Source organism: Brassica rapa, chromosome A02 (assembly GCF_000309985.2).
Source record: "Brassica rapa cultivar Chiifu-401-42 chromosome A02, CAAS_Brap_v3.01, whole genome shotgun sequence".
Classification (NCBI taxonomy): domain Eukaryota; kingdom Viridiplantae; phylum Streptophyta; class Magnoliopsida; order Brassicales; family Brassicaceae; genus Brassica; species Brassica rapa.
In genome coordinates, this window is record NC_024796.2 from 11,738,568 (window position 1) to 11,759,456 (window position 20,889).

The 20,889-nt window shown below is 30.8% G+C and overlaps 1 protein-coding gene across 1 annotated transcript; it reads left to right on the top strand.

Moving 5' to 3' along the window:
* Nucleotides 1–5,682: 5,682 nt before the first annotated feature.
* Nucleotides 5,683–20,353, top strand: LOC103852713 (agamous-like MADS-box protein AGL12). Its single transcript, XM_009129614.3, has 7 exons — nt 5,683–17,543; nt 17,889–17,994; nt 19,258–19,319; nt 19,421–19,520; nt 19,643–19,684; nt 19,814–19,855; nt 19,969–20,353. The coding sequence occupies exons 1-7, from the start codon at nt 17,362–17,364 to the stop codon at nt 20,068–20,070; spliced, it is 636 nt and encodes a 211-aa protein (XP_009127862.1). The 5' UTR covers nt 5,683–17,361; the 3' UTR covers nt 20,071–20,353.
* Nucleotides 20,354–20,889: the final 536 nt, after the last annotated feature.

Sequence of the window (20,889 nt, forward strand, 5' to 3'; positions counted from 1 at the left end):
AATATTAAACTTTGATTGCCAATTTTTTTCTAACAGTAGCATTAGGTGTATTCTAACAGTATTAGGTGTCGGTAGCAAAAAGAAAGTACGAAAATATGAACTTTTTTTCTCGAATTCTTTAAAAAACAATCAAACCATAGGACTAAACATTTATCAAAACTGAATAAGTAGCATATGAAATACATAACATTATCTATTTTATTATTTACTTATGATGGTAACCCAAGAACAAGATTTTAGAAGATTCTACTTTACCGTGTAAAACGTCTTCGATATATCTGATTATGGCTATCAACTCCTTACCCTTTAGATATTTTTGAGTGAGTTTGCTGAGAGCCAGAGACTATATAGAGACCATGATAATGTATCCGAAATCAGAAAATCGATGACAAATTAATGACGCCTCTCAACAAATCTATGACAAAAAATACTTTTGGGATACGAATCAATTTTTCGTAGTATCTTCAAATTAGTAAATTATTATTTTCTCACATGTATGCCACTAGTTATACTAATATGAATTTCTTTAATCTTCATCGTTTTCACCAAGTTATTTTTATTTCCCCCTCATCATCTCCAATTATGTCTCCTCGATCTTACTCATATATGACAAGCATCAGTATTGATTCCAACTTGGCTCGGTGTTTAGGTTCTCTTAATATACGAATTCAAATATTTAGCTCTGACTGTAAAGCACTTCTGGCGATAATCTATTAGAGTAAAACAATTTTTCAGCTGTATTATGCTGATATCATCCAATCAAGAGAAAAGTGTTTTTAATCAATTTACTCCACAATAGCGTAAAACTAGAGTAATACATTACTCTACTTTAGTCAAGAGAAATTTTTTACTCTAGGTTCCATTTTTCTCTTTCCTCTATTTTCCACCTTTTGTTTTCCTCTCATTACCTCCACTTATACTCTCTCATTTACTCTATTTTAACCAATCACACTCATAGAGTTTTCTTTTGGTAGGTAAAGTCATCATTAGCAGAGGTTAAAAATGACATGATTAACTATAAGCCGTGGGGTATCATCCTAAAGATTCAGGTGGAGTACGACACGTGTTGTTCATACTTTATTCGAACCCCTCTTATATTCATACCCTATTTGAGATTTTAATTTAATTGAATCAAGAGTGTGCTAGGGATATTTTGATACGACCGTAACCTGGAAAAAAAAATCACTCATCTGCTCATTTTTCTTCTTATCAGATAAATTTACGTCTTTCGTGTAGTTCACTAGTTCTTTTCCATTCCATTATTTTTCTTATCAAAAGTCCATCAATTATGTACAGCTAATTAAAACATATTTGATAAATGCAATTTACAATGTATCGAAATAGTTGTAATAAAAATAGAAAATTAGCATCAACGAGAGGCAGTACAGTACTAATATACTTTTGTAATAACCGAATCACTTTGGAAGTAATTGTTCATTGATCTCCAAATTCATTCGTATAGTAAATGTCATGATTTTGTAGGAAAAGAATAATAAAGTTTTTTTTGTTTGAATTATAGTTTTTCCCAAATACAGCATATGTCCCAAAATATTAGAGTTAGAATCATAGAATATTGTAAAATAAAAATAGAACGGAATATAAAAAAAAATCAAATGCGTGCATACATCTCTTTTTTTTTGGCATCTCATATTTCTCATTTAACTAAATCAACTTGGAGTTTGTTAAATATCAACTTGGTGTACGGTTATTCTATAAGCTGTGAAATCATGTTGTGGATGGCTGGATGCTCCACTGTACCCCATGATGCTCCACTGTACCCCATTCGCATCATTACGAATAATTATAACTTTAATGAAAATGAATTATTTAATTTACAGCTTCATTTTTAATCTCTAGATAATATCGTGATCTGATCAAGTTAAAATTATTAGGAAAAGTTAATTTTTGACAGAAAACTCTCTTTCATATCAAATTAAGAACCCGAAATGCTCTTTTGTACTTTTGCTATCAGATGTCGAACTAAGAACCCGAAATGCTCTTTACCAAGAAAATATAAAGTTCAAATAGTTTTTTTTAAAGCTTTTACCACAAAAAAATATTTCCAAAGAAGAAAATGATCAGAAGAGGTTTCATTAAAGAGTAAAAAAAACACTTCTACCTCTTGTTTTACAGATATTTAATTTCAAGTTATATGTTTTCAAATTCAAATATTTTAATAATTTTTTCAATTTTTTCAAAGTTTCTTTTTGAAATTCGATAAATGTTTTTTGAAACTATTTTTCAAAATTTTATTTTAAATTTTTTAATATTTTTTTCTATTTTTTTTAATTTTAAATATCATCTCCAAAACTTTACACTTTAACTATAAACTCAAAATCTAGGATTAGTTGACCTAAGAGTATAAAAATATATTTATCCTTTAATTTATAATTATTTTTTTAAAGTTTTTTGTGAAATAAACTAAAAATGACTATCCGAGAGAATTATTCTTTATTTTTTACCATCATTTTACGATTTAATAATAATCAAGTTGATAAATGGAGTACATATACTAATACTTAGGAAGATATATACACAAAGAATGAAAAGTAAATATAGGATATACATTTATAGTTTGTATTAATGTTGTCGTTGTCTCGACATCCAAATAAAACCCGTTATACCATGTTGTTTGAAAAGAGTTGAGTTCAGGATATCACAATACTAAAAGCAAGATATAGAGAGCAAAGAAGTTGTCCACGTCACTAAAAATATTCCTCCAATCAGAACATTTCATTTGAACATGTCAGATGGGCTTCAGTCTATTGAGTTACGTTTGGGCCTCAGGTGCATATGTTTTTTCGCTGGGCTTTGTTTAGTAAAATCTTCCAATAACAATCATTTTTCCTGTCAAGTCATATTACCTGTTCATCTGCGGCCCAATTAACCCAAGTAAAAAAACTCTATCTATTATCTTTTTTTTTGACTCCATCTTCTCCGTTTCTTCTTCATTCAATCTCTGTTACTGAACCTCAACTGTTATCCATGTTCTTCAATACCCTCTTAAGGAATTCCTTCCACCTCCTCTCGAAAAAACAAAAAAGAAAATCCCTTTCCTCGACCTTATGGCCAGATGGTGAGTCAAAGGTCTTAATCGCCGAGAGAGACGGTTTAGTCGGCGAGCTAATGAAATCAATTAGAAGAGACTCAGATTCGAGCTTAATCGAAGCGACGCTATCCTGCTTGATCGCGATCAGCTCACCGAGGCGCGTGAAACTCAATCTAATCCGAGAGAAGCTCATCAAGGATCTTACGAAGCTGTTAACGGATCCAACGACGGCGAGCGTTTCAATGACGGAGAAATCTTTAAAGCTTCTCGAGAGTTTAGCATCCACAAAGGAAGGCAGATCGGAAAACTGCGGAGGAGACGGCGAGTGTTTGAAGACGGTGGTTAAGAAGCTGATGAAAGTATCGACGGCGGCGACGGAGCACGCCGTGACGGTGATTTGGAGCGTCTCTTATCTTTTCACGGATCCACAAGCGAGCGTTTCGGTGATGGAGAAATATTTGAAGCTTCTCAAGAGTTTAGCATCCACAAAGGAAGGCAGATCGGAAATCTGCGGAGGAGACGGTGAGTGATTGAAGACGGTGGTTAAGTGGTTAAGAAGCTGATGAAAGTATCGACGGTGCCGTGACGGTGCTTTGGAGCGTCTCTTATATTTTCAAAGAAGAGAAGGCGCTTGAAGCGGTTACGAGTACTAACGGCGTTACGAAGATTCTGTTACTATATATGAATACTAGAACTATAAATTTTTTTCTACTTGATGCTTTTTACTGTTTTGAGTTCTTGGTTTTAAGATTTATAAAATAACCGAAGGTATATGTTTTTTTGGTTTCCTTCTCTCTCTTTTGTTGTTGAGAATTCATGTATTACATATATTCCTGATGATGACACAATGTTTCGTTTGGATTTTTTTCACCCAGGTTTGGTGCAGAAGATGTTTTAACCATCTAGGCGTTTTGCATGTTCAAGGTATAAGTTTCAGTTATGTGTAAAACATTGTAATTTTCTTTTCAGCTGAATGATTGCATAGATAATGGTAATACTGTTCTAAATTGTTAATGTAGTGATTTCATGCTCTCTTTACGGGGATGATGATACTTGGAAAGCTTGGCTTAATGTTGATAACTCTATGCTCCACAACTACTACTATTTTTACAATCTTTGATAGTTTTCACAAGCAAAAATTGTCTAGGCTTATGCACATATTCTCGAAATTGTAGTTCTAATGCTAAAGTCACACATTTATATCATTATGCTTACGAGTTGAGAGCTGCTCTTCACTTTCTCTAAGGTGAGAAAAAAAAAGATTGATTGTGGAGCAACAAAAGTTTTAATGTCTTTTAGTTTCCCAGAAAATAATTAACTATGCAGCCATTAAAAGTAGTAATTTGGACTAATCTTTGGAAACTAAATATAACAATTTATCTAACAGAAAAAACATTTGAATATTAAAGTTTCGATTTTTGTCTATTAATGTTAGAACCAATACAAAATCACTGGCAAAAAACCAAGAAAAATCAACTTGATTAAAATATTAATTCCATGAAAAAATTTAAAGACAATGGAAATCATGTAAATATTTCATCTAACAGAACAAGATGATGTCTTAAAAATAAAATTAATATCAATATAATGTGTATATAAATCATTATAAGAAGTATCTTGAAGGAGATGAACATTTTTTAGACACTATAAAAAATTATATCATTTAAAAAAAAACAATCATAGAACAAAATGGAAAATAACAATAACTAAACAGTGAGTACATAACTGAACATATAAAAAAGGACTAGAAAAACATATAAATAGGAAAAATAACTGAAGACATAAATAACTAACAAACTTAATATAATTAAAACATATAGAAAAAATGACTGAGAACATATAAATGAAAAATACATATAACACAAGAACCAAACCAAAAATGAATGAACGTTTTTTATCATAGGTCCACATTTGAACAACCAACTATTTAAGATGTAATATATATATTTTCACAAAACTATCGAACATCAAAGAGTGAAAAAATTATCTTGGTACGAATAGTCTTAAAATATATAATGATAAAAACCACATTAACTAACTATATATAATATATTATAAATTAATCAACACAATGCATGAAAATTAATACTCGCCATAAGATTTTTAACAATATTTTACTTTAACAATTCCATAATAATTATTTGAAGCTTCAAATGATAATTAACAAAAAAAAACTAAAATACATAAACATCATACCACATATAAAGTCAATAAATATTAACGACTGAGAACAAGAAAATAACATCAAACTAATTTATTATACTCATTTGTAAATTTCATGAATTATAAATCTATTGTATAGTGTCAAAAATATGTGGTACAAAATAAAAAAGTTAAACAAGTCATACTCCGAATTTATTAAAAATTAAACAAAATAATGAAAATTATCTAACATATAAAAATTTATAAAATACAAACTTAAACAAACATCTTTCTTAATGAAAAATTATAATAAACTTAAAAATATAATTATAATTTTATGATTGTAAATTGTTAGTTATGAATTTCAATTACCATCTCAAAATAAAAATACGCAAGTTTAATTTAATTTAATAATATTATAGGAAAATCCGGGCGTAGCCCGGAAAACCCTCTAGTTATTAATAATATATTTTCCATTTTTTATCAGAACGTCTATTTTTGTGTATAAAGTGTTAGTGTTTTACAAAAAAAAGTGTATTGGGGTCTGATGAATTAGATCATTAACAAAAAAAATATATTACACCGTCTTCTAGACCAATTTGAGCAAAATTGAAGCATTGGGACTGTAGTGGACTCTGATTTGTGATTGGTTTTGCTTAGGGATAATGTTCTGGTTAACAATCATATATGTCGACCGCATCCACCAAACTTGTTGCTGACCTCAATATTTATTTTTATCGTTCCTAATTCATATTGAGATTGTTCTATTGGTTAGAATATGATTTTGTGATAACAGTATCTACTATTTTTATTCATCAAAATGCAAAACTTTACCGTCTGAAATCATTCAAAATAAACCAATTGACATTGTTCTTAATCGAAAAGTTAAGACGACGTAGCTAGCTATTGTTCACAAGCTTTTTTCGAAGGTCTATTTTTAAAAAGAAGATCTATTCTTTAAGATATTGTACAGAAAATATTAAATTTAAAGAGAATTTTATTCCCAAATTTTATTCTTGAATAGAAAGAAGACTAATTATCATCACATGAAACCCCAATGGCTGAGCAAGATCGCTTATGGTCAAAATTCTCTTATCAAGAATAAGCTGTGGGTGCTCTTTAGTCTTTATGAGCGTACTTTTGACCCCTGCATGATTATTGGAGACATAAGTTTGTGAAACATAAGTTTGTGAAAGGCATTGAACAAATATGTGTTCTTCAGTCTTACGGACACTTCTCAACCGCTTGTTAAAATGATTTACAACCACCAACAATTAAATTAAAGGCTTAGTATAATGACTACCATGTACTCAAGTTCTGCTTGATCCAACAAATGGAAAGCATTTTAGTGAATATAAAAGAATTGACGTTTTATGCATCTCAGATTACTCATTTCTTTCAAAACGAAAAAGAACCACATTTTAATACAAAACAAATATTAAAACCAACTAAAAAACATAACAAAGTGTTGGTAGTATAGTATAAAGTGAGTTGATTTTGTGTCCCAAGTTTAAACCACCTTTGTGTCCTAAGTTTAAACCACCTTTAATATTATAAATGAAAAGATTACTAATCCAAATTTCTAGAAACTAAATTTACATATAACATAAGTCGTGGATATAAGATCTAGAACTTTCACTGTTATATAAAAAACATAACACATCTTATATCTGAAAGTAGGGCTGGGCATTCGGGTATCCATTTGGGTTCGGTACAGATCTACTCGAGTTTTGGATTTTCAGGGTCAAAAATTTCAGTCCCATTCAGGTATTTTTAAATTTCGGTTCAGGTTCGGTTTGAATCTTTGTGGGTTTGGTTCGAGTCCGGATAACTCATTTAAATGATTTTAAAATTTTTTAAAATTATTATATACTTTAAATTTCTCAAAATCTATAAATAAAATAATATATTGCGTATAAATTTGAATAACATATGTCAAAATACCTAAACTTAACATATAAATTGGTTTGGTTTGAATATTTTGATAGAGAATCAATAGATATTTTAAGTATATTTTAGCTATTTTAGACATTTACTTTTGACTATTTGTATATATTTTCAAATATTTTAGACAACTTAAAAGTATCTTATATATTATGGATGGTTTTTTAATATATATTAAATCTAAAAATAATTAATATATTTAGGTATATAAATCTATTTTAGGATACATTCGGGTATCCGAAATATCTCGGTTCACATCGGATTCGGTTCCGGTTCTCTAGATACCAAAATTTTGAAGCCCTTTAGATATTTAATCAATTTCAGTTCGGATTCGTTACTAATTTTTTGGATTCGATTCCGGTTCTTCGAATTCGATTTTTTTTTGCCCAACCAATCTGTTTGATCTTCCTTTTACTTTGTAAATTCTTTCTAAAAAAAAAAAAAACTGAAACTCATACAATCCCAAACACCAAAAACCGGATTCAACATCCGCTTGAACAATCACTATACCATTTTTTGATTAAACAAAATCCTTATTAATTAAATAATGGAGATGTTGATGACAATCTTCCATCCCTTGCAAAATCAAGTCATGTTAATGGAAGAACTCCCAAACTGCAACAACAGCATTTTGTAATTTATCAATATAATGAAATTACAATAATATCTTCAAAATAAATTTATTTTAAGAAATAAGTGCATAATTCATTAAGAATAAATTAGAGCATAAAGGCCAACCTTAATTATCCTAAGGCATCTCCTTTCTTTTAAAGATTCAATGCCGATGGGAACATAAGTTTAGTGCTTCTTGTAGATTTAGATATTTATAATATCTGAGTTGTATTTTCTCCTTTTCTTGCTTCCTTTAAATTTTTATTTATTATCTTCCACACACATGACACATCGCATTTGCAAACATATGATGCAATAAGCTTCGGATTAAATTACGATACCATTGACTCATGTGCTTAATGATTTGTTCGAGCGTCTAACATACACTCATGCGGATTTGAATATGTTAAAGTCACTGATTTATGCTTCTCTGAATCGAAAATAGTTTCTACTTGTATGTGGTAGCTGCAGGACCTAAAATTTGTTCGGATCTCCATCCAAATAATTTAATTGTTTTCTTTTAATATTCTAAGATCCATATATTCGAAAAACATAATTGGTTCGAATTTCCAATAGTACTACTTTAGTTTATCACATATTATATTAATGCATATGTTAAAGTTATATCAAGAAAATCACTGTCGCAGATCGCATTGTACATAAGCTAGTTACATAGTTAATTAAAAAGCATGCACTAGGATACATAATATACAAATAAATACATGAAATTTAGGGAGTGGAGAATCAAAAGAAGCTTTATTCCCCCTACAAGACAAAAGAAATGAACCATGTGTCAATCATAGATACGATCTTGAGAGCCAATGAGCTCAAAGATGCGAGGCAAAAGAAACAACAGATCGAACACACACTTTCTGTGTTTTGCCTTTGATGCATTTTGATTTGACAAAGATTCTTGATCTTTCACCATTATTGCTTACTTAACCTGACCCATCTATCCATCACCTCTTCGTAAGGACACGTGCCCTTTATCCTCTTTCTTAGAAACATATTACTATCAACAAATTGAAACCGAAAAGTTTCAGGTAGTTAGAGCATGATTATGCATGTCTTTTAGAATGAAGTTTATATCGTAATATAAGAAACGTCTCTTAAATTTTAATTAAGAAAAACTAAGAAACGTCTCTTATATCTCTTATTTAAGAAATATTTCTTAATTTTTCTTAGTTAAAAGCTAAAAGACGTTTCTTATATTACGCTAAGAACCTTACCTTAAGAGATCCGCATTAATCATGCTCTTAGAGCATCGTTACTGGTATAGTCTCTTTAGAGAGTCTCTTAGCCATTTAATAATAATTTTGTTTTATTATGTAGTTAAAATTAAATAAATGAAAAACAAAGCCATTAAGAAAGTTACACTTGAGACATGAATCTTTTCCCATTAGATTGAAATCTTTACAAGAAGCTACGTTCCTCATCTTTTTTTGTCTCTCTCTTCTTTTTACAAAATATTAATATTATTTATATGTGAGAGACTCAGCAAAAAATCATCAATGCTGGTGCTCTTATATAAGTCCAAATATCTGAGATCTGAAAAACCTGGATTTAATGGAAACCGACCCTAATCCGAAAGACGCGAAAACCTAGACCTAGTCTAAAAGATGATTATTTGAATATATCACCACTAAGTTATCATATGTTTAGTTATGGATTCTCTAAAATGATATTAAAATAATTAATGGGAATATACTCTTAATTACATTTGCTAAATAAATTAAGTTTCTAAAGACATTTAGGTTAGTTCATAGGAGAACGATTATGCATTCCAAAAACAAGACTGTTATGTGCAGTACAATTTGTTTGGATGAAAGGATGGATGAATGTCTGGTTCGAAGGTGACAACAAATGTTAACTTTGGTGATTAATAAGAAGGATGAAAATCTGAATCTGGGCAATCTAGTGTATAATATATCACACTGGGTATGTCTACAACAAATGTCTACTATGTGGCCTGCAGACATTGTGATTTCAAGTTTACAGCTCTAATGAGCTCATGTGATCGGAACGAATTCAGATGTTGCAAGCATGAGCGGTGATTGTTGTGAGGACATCTTTCTTGTAGACCATGGATTTTACCGGTTCTCAACCATGGTATATAAATGTTTTAGAATCTTTTTATTATGTTTTAAAATCTTTTTAGTGTCTTTACAGGTTTATGTATGTTTTAGAGCAATGAGGTAATTATGGAGCATTTTGGAGATAAAGACAGAAGAAACTCGTATCTGTTCACTGAAACAGCCAGAGTCGGTATTCAGAGTCAACCGTCGATCGTAACACCACATGTCAATGATCGACAGCGACGCGCAAGAAAGGGCCGACTTGTTCAAGGCCAACTTGAAGCCTAAGTTCCACATAACTACAAAACTATCACTGGCCAAATTTAACCTTATATTTATGTACTCTGCCATTGTATTGTGCAACACACGCTTTCTTATTTTCTATTATTCACAGCATAAGGTTCTTAGAGTTTTTAATAGTTTGGAGAGAAGATCTAAGACTCCTTTAGATCTTTGTATTGGAACTCCAGTTTTTCTACCTTATTCTATTTATGCATTTTATTCAGATATTTGCTATGTTCTGTTTGGCTATGTCTGAGTAGTTTTCTCTGTTAGATTTAGAGTTATTAGGGTTATGAATGATTAACCAATACTATAGAATTGATAAGGTGATAATTAAACAACCTTCAAAGAATTTCTATTAATGCATGTGTTCTAAAGTAGCTAACTAGAACTTCTCTTGAGATAGAATTACTAGAAACAAGCGACAACTGATTTAGTTAAGACTAGTGAACATATCGATCAACTTTCTAACTCTTGTCTAAGGTAGCATCGATCGATGCTAACTTAGTAGCATCGTCGAGTTAGCATCGGTCGACGCTCGATCCGTGTCAACAAGCGACATCTGAGATACTAGACTTAGTCAACATATTTGATTCGCAGCGGAAGCTAGACATCTTATAAATTAGACATCAGGTTCTAAGATTGTCATCTGCATACCTTAAGCATTCTATATCATTATAATCATGATTACTTGAACTCTAGATCTAGCTTTTTTCTTTTATTGTTTACAACCTCAATCAATTGAACAACTGCTTGTTCATCCTGCTTTAATTTATTTACTTGTTTATAATTTACTGCCTAGCTTAATCATTGACTACTTTAGATCTATTGTATGCCATCGCTTCTTCTGAATTTGATCCTTAAGTACTGCAACTGAACATCTTATTTGAGAGAGTAAAAATTCGCTCTAGGATAATTTGAGTGATATCACTTTTCTTAAAGATAATAAGGCTTCAACCATAAAGAATGAAGACACATCAAAACAGCCTAAGGAACCCATGATAGTATGATATTGATTATCACCAATCATAATCCACCCTAAACCATCAACCGTTGAAATTCAGGACCAAGTTGCGTCTGAGTTGCATGTTATCATATTTGGCAGAAAAGGTGGAGAGAGCAGAAGAAGGCGAGCCACATATAGAGGTGGGTGATCTGACATCTGTGGTCGATGGTGGATCTTTACCCCTCGGTCGCCACCCCAAAATTGCTCCTTTGTCTAGCCTCCTTCCCTGTCAAGCTCTGGCCTCCCCACCTCTTCTTTGCTTCATCTACAATGGTTCTTCGTCTGGATAGCCGCTGGATCCAATAAACCAAATCGATTTATGGGTGTGTACTCAGCTTCCCAAGAGTGACGGCAAGGTCATAGATGGTCGGATCTTAGTAGGAGGTGTCGTCTTAATAGTAGATATAGGCTTTGTCTTTAGCTAGATATGGATCAAAAAAATCCAGAGGGTTTGTTAGAGTGGCATAGCGTTATTGCCTTCGCTCCACTGGTCAGCTCACTGCCTCCACTATCTTCCCATGTCTCCTTCTTCGACTGCTCATTCAAGAACTTCCCATCTTGTTCTGCTGGTCCAATATGAAAAGGTGTTATTAAGGCTTTTTCTGGAGACTTATTTTTCTTTCTGATTTTGCAACAGCCACCATGGCGTTTGTTAGGTTTGGATATGTTTGGTGGTTCAAGATTGCTCAGGGTTTCGTGTTGTTACTCTGCTTTGTCTTCCTTCCACATGATGGCTCTTTTCACCTTTTTGTCTTGTTGGTGAGAGCCTCCAGCTCCTTCGCATTTTATTGTTCCATAAGGAAGTTGACCGTCAGAATTTTACCTTTCTCTATGCTCTGCATCCGGAATTTTTAGTGCTTTACTTGTGTGATAGGACTGGATCTGAGTCTTTAAAATCTCCGCTTCCATCTACCAGTGCTTCATCGGTGCCTCAACTGTTGGCTTCTTAACGTCGGTTTGGATTCTCAGGGAGACGGTTCGTTGTCTATTGGAATGAGCAACATCAACATTAGACTTCACCCAGTGTGATGGCCAGGCCAGGATTTTTGTCAACCCTAGTTTGAATGTTACCGTTTCATAGTCGCTTTTGGGATGGTCTTTGGTGTCTCATAATATTTTTCGGTTGTTTCTCTAATGATCTATGTTCTTGTTGCAGGTTCCGATAACAAGTCAAACCAATGGTTTACTGCACTTGAATGGTTTTTCTTGAAGTATTATCACTAAGTTAAATAATATCCTTAGGATTGTGATTGAATCTTCTTTGTTTTAAAGTCTTTTTAGCTTCTTTTCTGGATTCTTTGACATATGCTTTGATTAGCTATTTAGATACACTAGGATTTGATTTTATCAAAAATGATTGTATCTCTTTGTGTTGTTATTTGGTTAATGAAAAATCAAGTTCTTATAAAAAAACATTGGTCTTAATTGAGCTTAACGGAAAGTTCGTTCTTCAGTCTGTAAAGATCAACTAAACGTCTAATGTATAGTAGTAGAGGTATATCTTTGTAACGTTATTTTCAGACTTTTCAGTACAAATTGGTGCATTTTTATTCATGTTCAGCAAACATAATCCCATATTCCAAGAAGAAAAGTGAGTTGAAAACCGCGTACCGAGGAAAAGAATAAGATTCAGGAGTTTTTGCCAAGTAGATAAAGGGCAGGCCAAGAATCATTTAGAAATGATAAATTATGCATAACAAGAAAAGGCTGCATCGGAACCTAACATGGGCAGGTCATTGGTTCTCCACCACGAAATTCACACGATATCCTATTTAAATATTGACTAATTATGCTTCTTGCTTAATGAACATCACTTAATTTTCTATGATGGTTTTTTTACTGAAAAAGGTTAAGAATTAGTATTCATTAAATGGGTTTAAATGGGTTAAGATAAAATAACTAGGTATTTTGTCCGCGATGTGGGCTTAAACATTTTCATAATTTTTGAAAAGTTCTTTGTACACTATATTTATTATACTAAATTAAATCTTAAAATAACTTAATATTATATTTTTAATTATATAATTAAAAAATATTATTCGAAACCGGATGAAAACCCTAGCACTGACTCCTAGACCTGCCACGCCAGAGCTGTCACTACCGCGAGAAATAAACCACTATGAATAGACTGTATTCTGATCGCCCCACTAAGGTGACATCACCTGGAGAGAAAACGCCTCACCATAGATGGATTATGTGGGGTATTAGTTGAACCAACGTAGAGAAACCCTAAAAGTGAAGGCTTTGATTGGTGACATGAATTAATTTTAATTAAGTTTGAGTTAGTCTTGTAATTCAAAAATGTTATAATCAATAATCAAATTTAATTTTCTGATATTAAGTTTGATTTAAGATGTGTTATAGTTTTTTTGTTTTTTTGTTTTTTTAGGATATCTTATAGTTGAGTTACACCTTTAACTTAGACCCTTAATAAAATTGTTAATTCAACACTTAAACTTACATCAACCAAAATTTCATGTTTTAGAAGTTGAGTTACAAATTTGATTGTTTTTTTTTTGTTTTAAAAAATATGAAAATCGTGAATTTCAAAAACTTGTCATAGATTTTTTGTTCCTTTGTATATTTTAAATATTATTTATGTTTCCAATTCCATAATTAAAGTTCATGCTATTATTATTATTTTATTTAATAATTATTTATTATTAGAATAAATAGTATTATTAATTACTACAATATTTAGAAAATAATATATACTGAAAATTATGTTTCAAATTTTTCATATACTTTATTTATTTATTTAATGGTTAGCTTAATGGTTTATTTGGTTTTTTTGTTAATTTTTATTATTTATATATGTTTATATATTCAATTCTTTTATTTAGAATCCATATGCAACTTATATATCAAAAAAAATTTAAAGGTTAATTCTATGTTTGGAGGGAGTTATGAGCCTAAAGCTCATAATTTCAACGGTTCTTGCAAATATGATGGAGCTAAATATAAAACTACAAAATCTTAGTAAGGTTTACCCAATGTATATATATCTTATTAATTTGTTTAATCAATATATGTTGTGATATGTATTATATTGGCTGATTTATGAATTTTATTTATTCACTGTATTATATGACTAATCTAGATATTTCTGAAAGTAGTAGAGAATTTTGATGGTATCTTGAATGTAAAGTATGATATCTGATAAGAGTTTAAGTTTCCCACATCTAATCTGTTGATTGTTAGGTGTTATGTTTTAATGCTTGTATGACTAAGACATGTGTATAGATAGATAGACAAAATTAGATTGATTAATTCCTTTTTAGCCTGCTTAAGTATCAAATATACTAAAATATCAGTTACCCATAAAGCGGGTAACTTTAACACAATATAATTTTTTTCTGACATGAAACTGTGATTTGTATATATTTGTGAAATTGAATCATGTATACACAACTTTTGCCCTAATTAAGTCAATACTTTAAATCTCACACCATGGTACATTCGTTGATAGACACAAAACTTGTCCCATCATAGGTAGTTTATTAATTTCACCATTCTTTTTGGGTTTTAAGCCAATTCAATCTATATATTTTCTCTGTTGATAAAAAACTAATATATTTTCTCAGAAAACTTATTGTAGATTGGAAAGAAAAACACTGTTTAACTAAGCACGAAGCTAATTGTATATACACGTTAGGATAACATGTGTGTGTGGGGGAGGGGTTTGTTTCCCATGTTCAAAAGCTCGGCTGGAGCAGAGGATTACGCGGCGGTGGAGTATTTAACGGTGGCTCATTGTGGCGATTTAGCCATATTATGTAATCTATAAACATCTACTAATTAATTTGGATTGGTTTAAATTTTTAAATTACATGCACAATCTTTGATGCTAATATCACATATATTAATCAACTGACTACTAAAAATTTAGTCTGTGTTGAAGGAAAAATAGTTACTGTAAATATGAGTAGTTAGAAAATGGATTTTTTTTTTGTGAAAGAAAAATAAAGGTTTTTAGAGAAAATGTGCAGTAGTTTTATTCTAAGAGCAAGATGGGCAAAGAGAACGAAATCTAGGAAAATGGGAGGCAAAATGGTTTTTAGTATTGATAACTCAAGTTCTTACAAGAATTAGAAAAAAAAAAGAACAAATACTAAACTAGTATGTGAAGAATTGTGTAATCCCTAGTTTAATATTTAGTCTTTTTAAAATAATTTAATTTTCAATTATTCCAGAATTGACATCAAATTTGATAACATGAATTTGACCGTGTCATTCACATCATGTGGGTGTAAGTTCACTGTTTAGCTTTGGCATGAATCTTACACTTTCGTAATTTTGATTATTTTACTCTTTTGTTTTTACTTTTGATGTATACTTTTTTTTGGTGTAAGCTTTTGATCTATACTTATTAGACATTAATTTTTAAGCCACAATTTACGTATTAAATGTCTGTTAGAATTGACATATGTAACATTGTAGTGATCTTTCGATCCGAAGCATGTAATTCTTTTTTCGTCAAAAAAACATGTAATTCTTTTGAATAAGCTAAGTTGTGCTTTTAATAGCATTTGAGTTACCCCGTTGTATGTGCGCAAAGACGTGTTAAAAAAGAAGCGTTGCTAAATAAAGCTATTGATAGAGTTATTTTTAATTTATTAAAAAACAGTACAAAGAATAATTGGCCGTTCAATTCGAAATTTTGAGAATTATTAAGAAAAAAAAGAATCATGTCATTTGAGAATTTAAGTTTTACCATAGTAGTTATTTGTATGTCATATATTAGACCATTTCCAATGGTGTTTAATTTGTCATTTTATTTTGAAGAAAATTTTGTTCTAATAGTATTTTTTCTTGTTTCTAAATAAGGCAATGAATATTATTGTTTCAAAATTGTATAAATATTGTTTATATTTTCATTTTACAAAGATAAACTTTTTAATTATAAATTGATCTTTATTTTTATGTTTTGCATAAATAAATTATATATGTAATGTCATCAAATTAATTATTATGATTTAATTATTATTTTCATTTAATTGATAACGCATAAAATATTCGTTTCTACGAACTTTGGCTCGCTTTAATTAGAAGAATTAAGATAGAAAAATCTTATTTCTCACTTTAAAATGATGTAGTTAATCACGTATAGGAAATATATGTTTGTTGTTTTTCATAAAATCTAATGTTCATTTTATTCCCTATTTATTATGTTAGGGGTAAATTTTTAATTATATGATAATGTTAAATGTATATCAAATGGAAATTGGGTTGGGTTTTTGTCAAAAATGTTGAAAAACATTAACAAATATGAGAAATATTAAATTATTATTATTTCATAAAAGTTGGAATTATTATTAATAATTAATGAAAAATTGAAATATAATATATTTGAAATATATTTTTTAGAAAGAGAAAATAAAGTAAACTGTTAGAGAAAATGATATTATTTTCTTCATTTGAAGAATGTTAGTTTTAAAAATAATAACGCCAACCATCGATGAAAACACTTTAAATTTAACATCTCTCTTTTTTCAAAACATTTTTGGTTAACAGAAAGAGAAAAGCTGTCCATATTTTATTTTATCTTATTTTTTCACCTCACAAAACACAAGTGTTAAATTTTCTATTCTGCCTTCTCAATTTGACATTTTCACCATATTTGATAATAACCTTTCAAAACAGAAAATATTTGGCTTATTAGAAAGTTAACATAGTTAAATTTCGTATCAACATCGTTAAGTTTTGTATCAGTTAGTACATGTCAGGTCATGTCACATCCGATGTTAGATCAATCAATCAAGTGTAACATAGAAATAAATTTGTACAAGCTAGAAAAGAAAGGCTAGTATAAAAAAGGCTAAAAAAAAAAAGAAAAGAAAAGAAAGGCTAGTATAATCTGCAAACCCGTAAAGTAACAAACAATGCTTTAGATGAGCTCTCACATGTAAAGCAATATATATTTTGTATGAATGCATACTTAACATATAACATATATAAGCACATACATATATTTTAATATAAGAAAAAGGGAGGCTTGTGTGGAGAAAAAGGTCCTTTAAGAAGCAGAGAAGTCAGTGGGAGAATCTGATAATGAAGATTGTATATAAAGTGAAGAAGCTGGCATGAATTTGGTCATAACTTCATAGTTTCTTCCAAACAAAAAGAGAAACCGAACAGCAAGTGGGGAACCTCGAAGCTAGTTCAAACTAGTGGGAGGTTGATCCACGTTCTAACTTCAAATCAAAATCCAAATTTAAACACAAATTTGAACGTTAATTCATCATTTAGAAATGGCTCGTGGAAAGATTCAGCTGAAGAGGATCGAGAATCCAGTTCACAGGCAAGTGACTTTCTGCAAGAGGAGAACTGGTCTTCTCAAGAAGGCCAAGGAGCTCTCTGTGCTCTGCGACGCAGAGATTGGTGTTGTGATTTTCTCTCCTCAGGGAAAGCTGTTTGAGCTTGCAACTAAAGGGTATTATTATATACTCCCTCTGTTTTTAAAAGATACATATTTTAGACTTTTCACATATATTAAGAAAACACATTAAATATGCATTGTTTTTTGTGAATAACAATTTTCCATAACTTTAAGCCAATAGAAATTCAATAAACACCATTAATTTTTTTGAAACTTACAATTTTTCATAAAATCATACATTGAAAAAGTAAAAAATGTATCTTTTTAAAACAATTTTTTTTTCCATAACATATATTTTTTAGGAACGGAGGGAGTATATCATAGTGTTCATACTTGTTTTTGTGTTTGTATGCAATTAAATAGAAATTTATATGGTGGGAATCTGATTTCATAAATCAGAACAATGGACGGGATAATTGATAAGTACATGAAGTGTACCGGTGGTGGTCGTGGTTCTTCTTCTGCTATTTTTACTGCTCAAGAACAACTTCAGCCTCCAAATCTTGTATGTCTCTCGTCTCCTTAATTTTCATTCTTTGTTTTCTTATTTATTTATATCTTGAATTCTTCTCTTTGATTTTTGGGATTGATTGTTGAAACTGCTTGGTTTCATGGCATTTTTGGGTTGATTAAACTAGCCAGTCTCCATGTCTCATTAAAAATGTTAATTACTTCTTCCATTTTGTTCTTTTGAGTTAATTTAGTTTTCTTTTTCTCCATTTCCATATAAATATATTATTTTGATATGCTATCTGATACACGTGTTGACATGCAAAGCGTGAGTTTATTGGACGTTGTTGATTGATTTGAAATAAAATTGTCTGTAAGTTAGGTAGGGCACCTGATTCTGATTCTACCTGAAACTAATACTATTGTAGTTAAGGGCATGATTAACCCTCAAAACCCCTTTGGGTTTCTTAAATTTTTTTTTTTTGTTTTATCTGATTAACAAAAATAAAAAATAGAAATAAAAAATAGAACCAATCGCGGATTGCCACGTATCAGTAGAGTCCGCAAACAGTCTAAGAAACCACCGAAAATCGATCCTTATTTGGTGGTTTTTATAACCTGTTTCTTAATTAATTGATAGGATTCGCACCATAAAGGTTATTAAGAACCCCATGAATATCCCGCTATATTGATGGCCTAAGAAGTTAAACATTCATTGCACCTTTTTTCTGAACAACTAACTAGTCTCACATTCTCAGATCGTTCTACTAGAAGTATAAAGGAAAAACAAAAGAAGTTTTTTAAGTGTAAAATGTTTTCTATTAGTTCTTCATCACTGAGAACAAGAACAAGTTTTATTTTGGTAAATTAAAACAAGTCAAATTAATTACTGTTAAAGTTAAAGATGCTTTAGAGATAATAGTACCCATATGTATCCCACTTTAAATATACATGCATGGTTCTTATTTTGGTAAAACATTATGTGTGTGTATGTGTATTTATGTATCTTTATCTTAAGGACTAATTTATTTGTATTTAAAACAAATTATTATTAGTTTATATATCAGCACAAATTATAAGTTGCCCTGGATAGATAAAAGAGATAGCCCCTAAACTGTTGTCATTGACACGCTCAGAACTAGTATTGGGTTTTTATCCTAACTTATTGATGCATATATGTATTCATTTATTGAATAAATACATGTACGTATATATGTACGGACATGACACTAACTTGTACGCCTTCAATTTGTCTACACCGGCTTGTTAAATTACTTATAAATAACAGAAACACTGAACGAACGTTGATTATCTCTAGGAACCGAAAGATGAGGTCAATGTGCTTAAGAGAGAGATTGAGATGCTTCAGAAAGGAATAAGGTATATATTATTAACTATTTACACGTTAATTCCTTACTAAGTTGCTTATATTAGATTAGAAATTTATATATGAGTATGTCTATATAATATAATGGATTCAGGTATATGTTTGGAGGAGGAGATGGGGCGATGAATCTTGAAGAACTTCTTCTTCTTGAGAAGCATCTTGAGTATTGGATTTCTCAAATCCGCTCGGCTAAGGTATACATGTATTAATGCATATAAAGATATATGCATAATCAAAGAGTGAATATCTAAATACTGATGATTATAAACGTTATATGTTTCTGTTGAAATAAAATAAGTTTATATATAAATTGCAGATGGAGATTATGCTTCAAGAAATTCAGTCCTTGAGGAACAAGGTAAGCACATATAACATCATTCTATATTCAGCTTCATACCAACTGGCATGAATCATGAGTCTGGTTTATAAGAACTGGACATAGAACGTTAAATTTAACCTTGTTTAACTGTTAATTGTGTGTGTGAAGGAAGGAGTCCTCAAAAATGCCAACAAGTATCTCCTCGAGAAGGTAACAATTTTACTATAGCAGAGCTATATCCAAATGTATATCTTATACCGATGATGTTTAGACTGCTTTGCCCTAAGGATTTGCTTTGTTGTTGTGTTGGTGAAATAATGCAGATAGAGGAGAACAACAATAGCATATTAGATGCTAAATTCACAACTGTGGATACTAACTATTCTTATCCGCTAACCATGCCAAGTGAAATATTTCAGTTCTAGACCATAGAATATTTGAAAACTATTCTTACGTATTCAAATAAATCTTGGTAAGTATAATTAGTGTTGTTAAATCACACATAACTATAATAAAGCCTGTGAAACTTTTTAGGCTGTTGAAAATTTGTTTGTAACTGTTTCCTCTTGTTTTTAATTTGTTGGTGTGAACAATGAAATGACTACAAGTGTGGTGTGTACTTAAACTCTTTCTGTCTATGTTTGGAATTTATGGATTGTATGGTTTGTGTTTAAATGAGGATACCTAGCTAGCCTCTTTTTCAGTGTATTTACATTTTTTTTGTGCAACAGTGTTTTTACATTGTTATCTTCTAAATCGAAAATGGATAAGAAGGAAAGTAGTATATTTCAACACAAAGTCGAAATTTATTTGAATGGATTCCAAAACTGACTATTTCATGAAACCTGAAACAAATGTATAGGTGTAGAAACTTCAGTACTGACTAATCTGAGAAGTCAAGCACTACAAGAAAACAGCGGTATTCTGACGGACGTTCCGACGGAAAATGAATTCCTCGGAATATACCGAGGCATTTCCGAGGCAATTCCGAGGAAACACAAAATTTTGCTTCCTCGGAATTCCGTCGGAATATTCCGACGGAATTCCGAGGAAAATTCATTTCGTCGGAATATTCCGACGGAATACCGAGGAAACTAGTATTCCTCGGAAAAAACCGATGAATTCCGAAGAAATATTATAGACGTTAGAGAGCCGTTGGAGAGCCGTTGGGGGATTTTAAAAATTCCGAGGAAATTCCGACGAACTAGCCGTTTGCATCGGAATTCCGTCGGAATTTCCTCGGA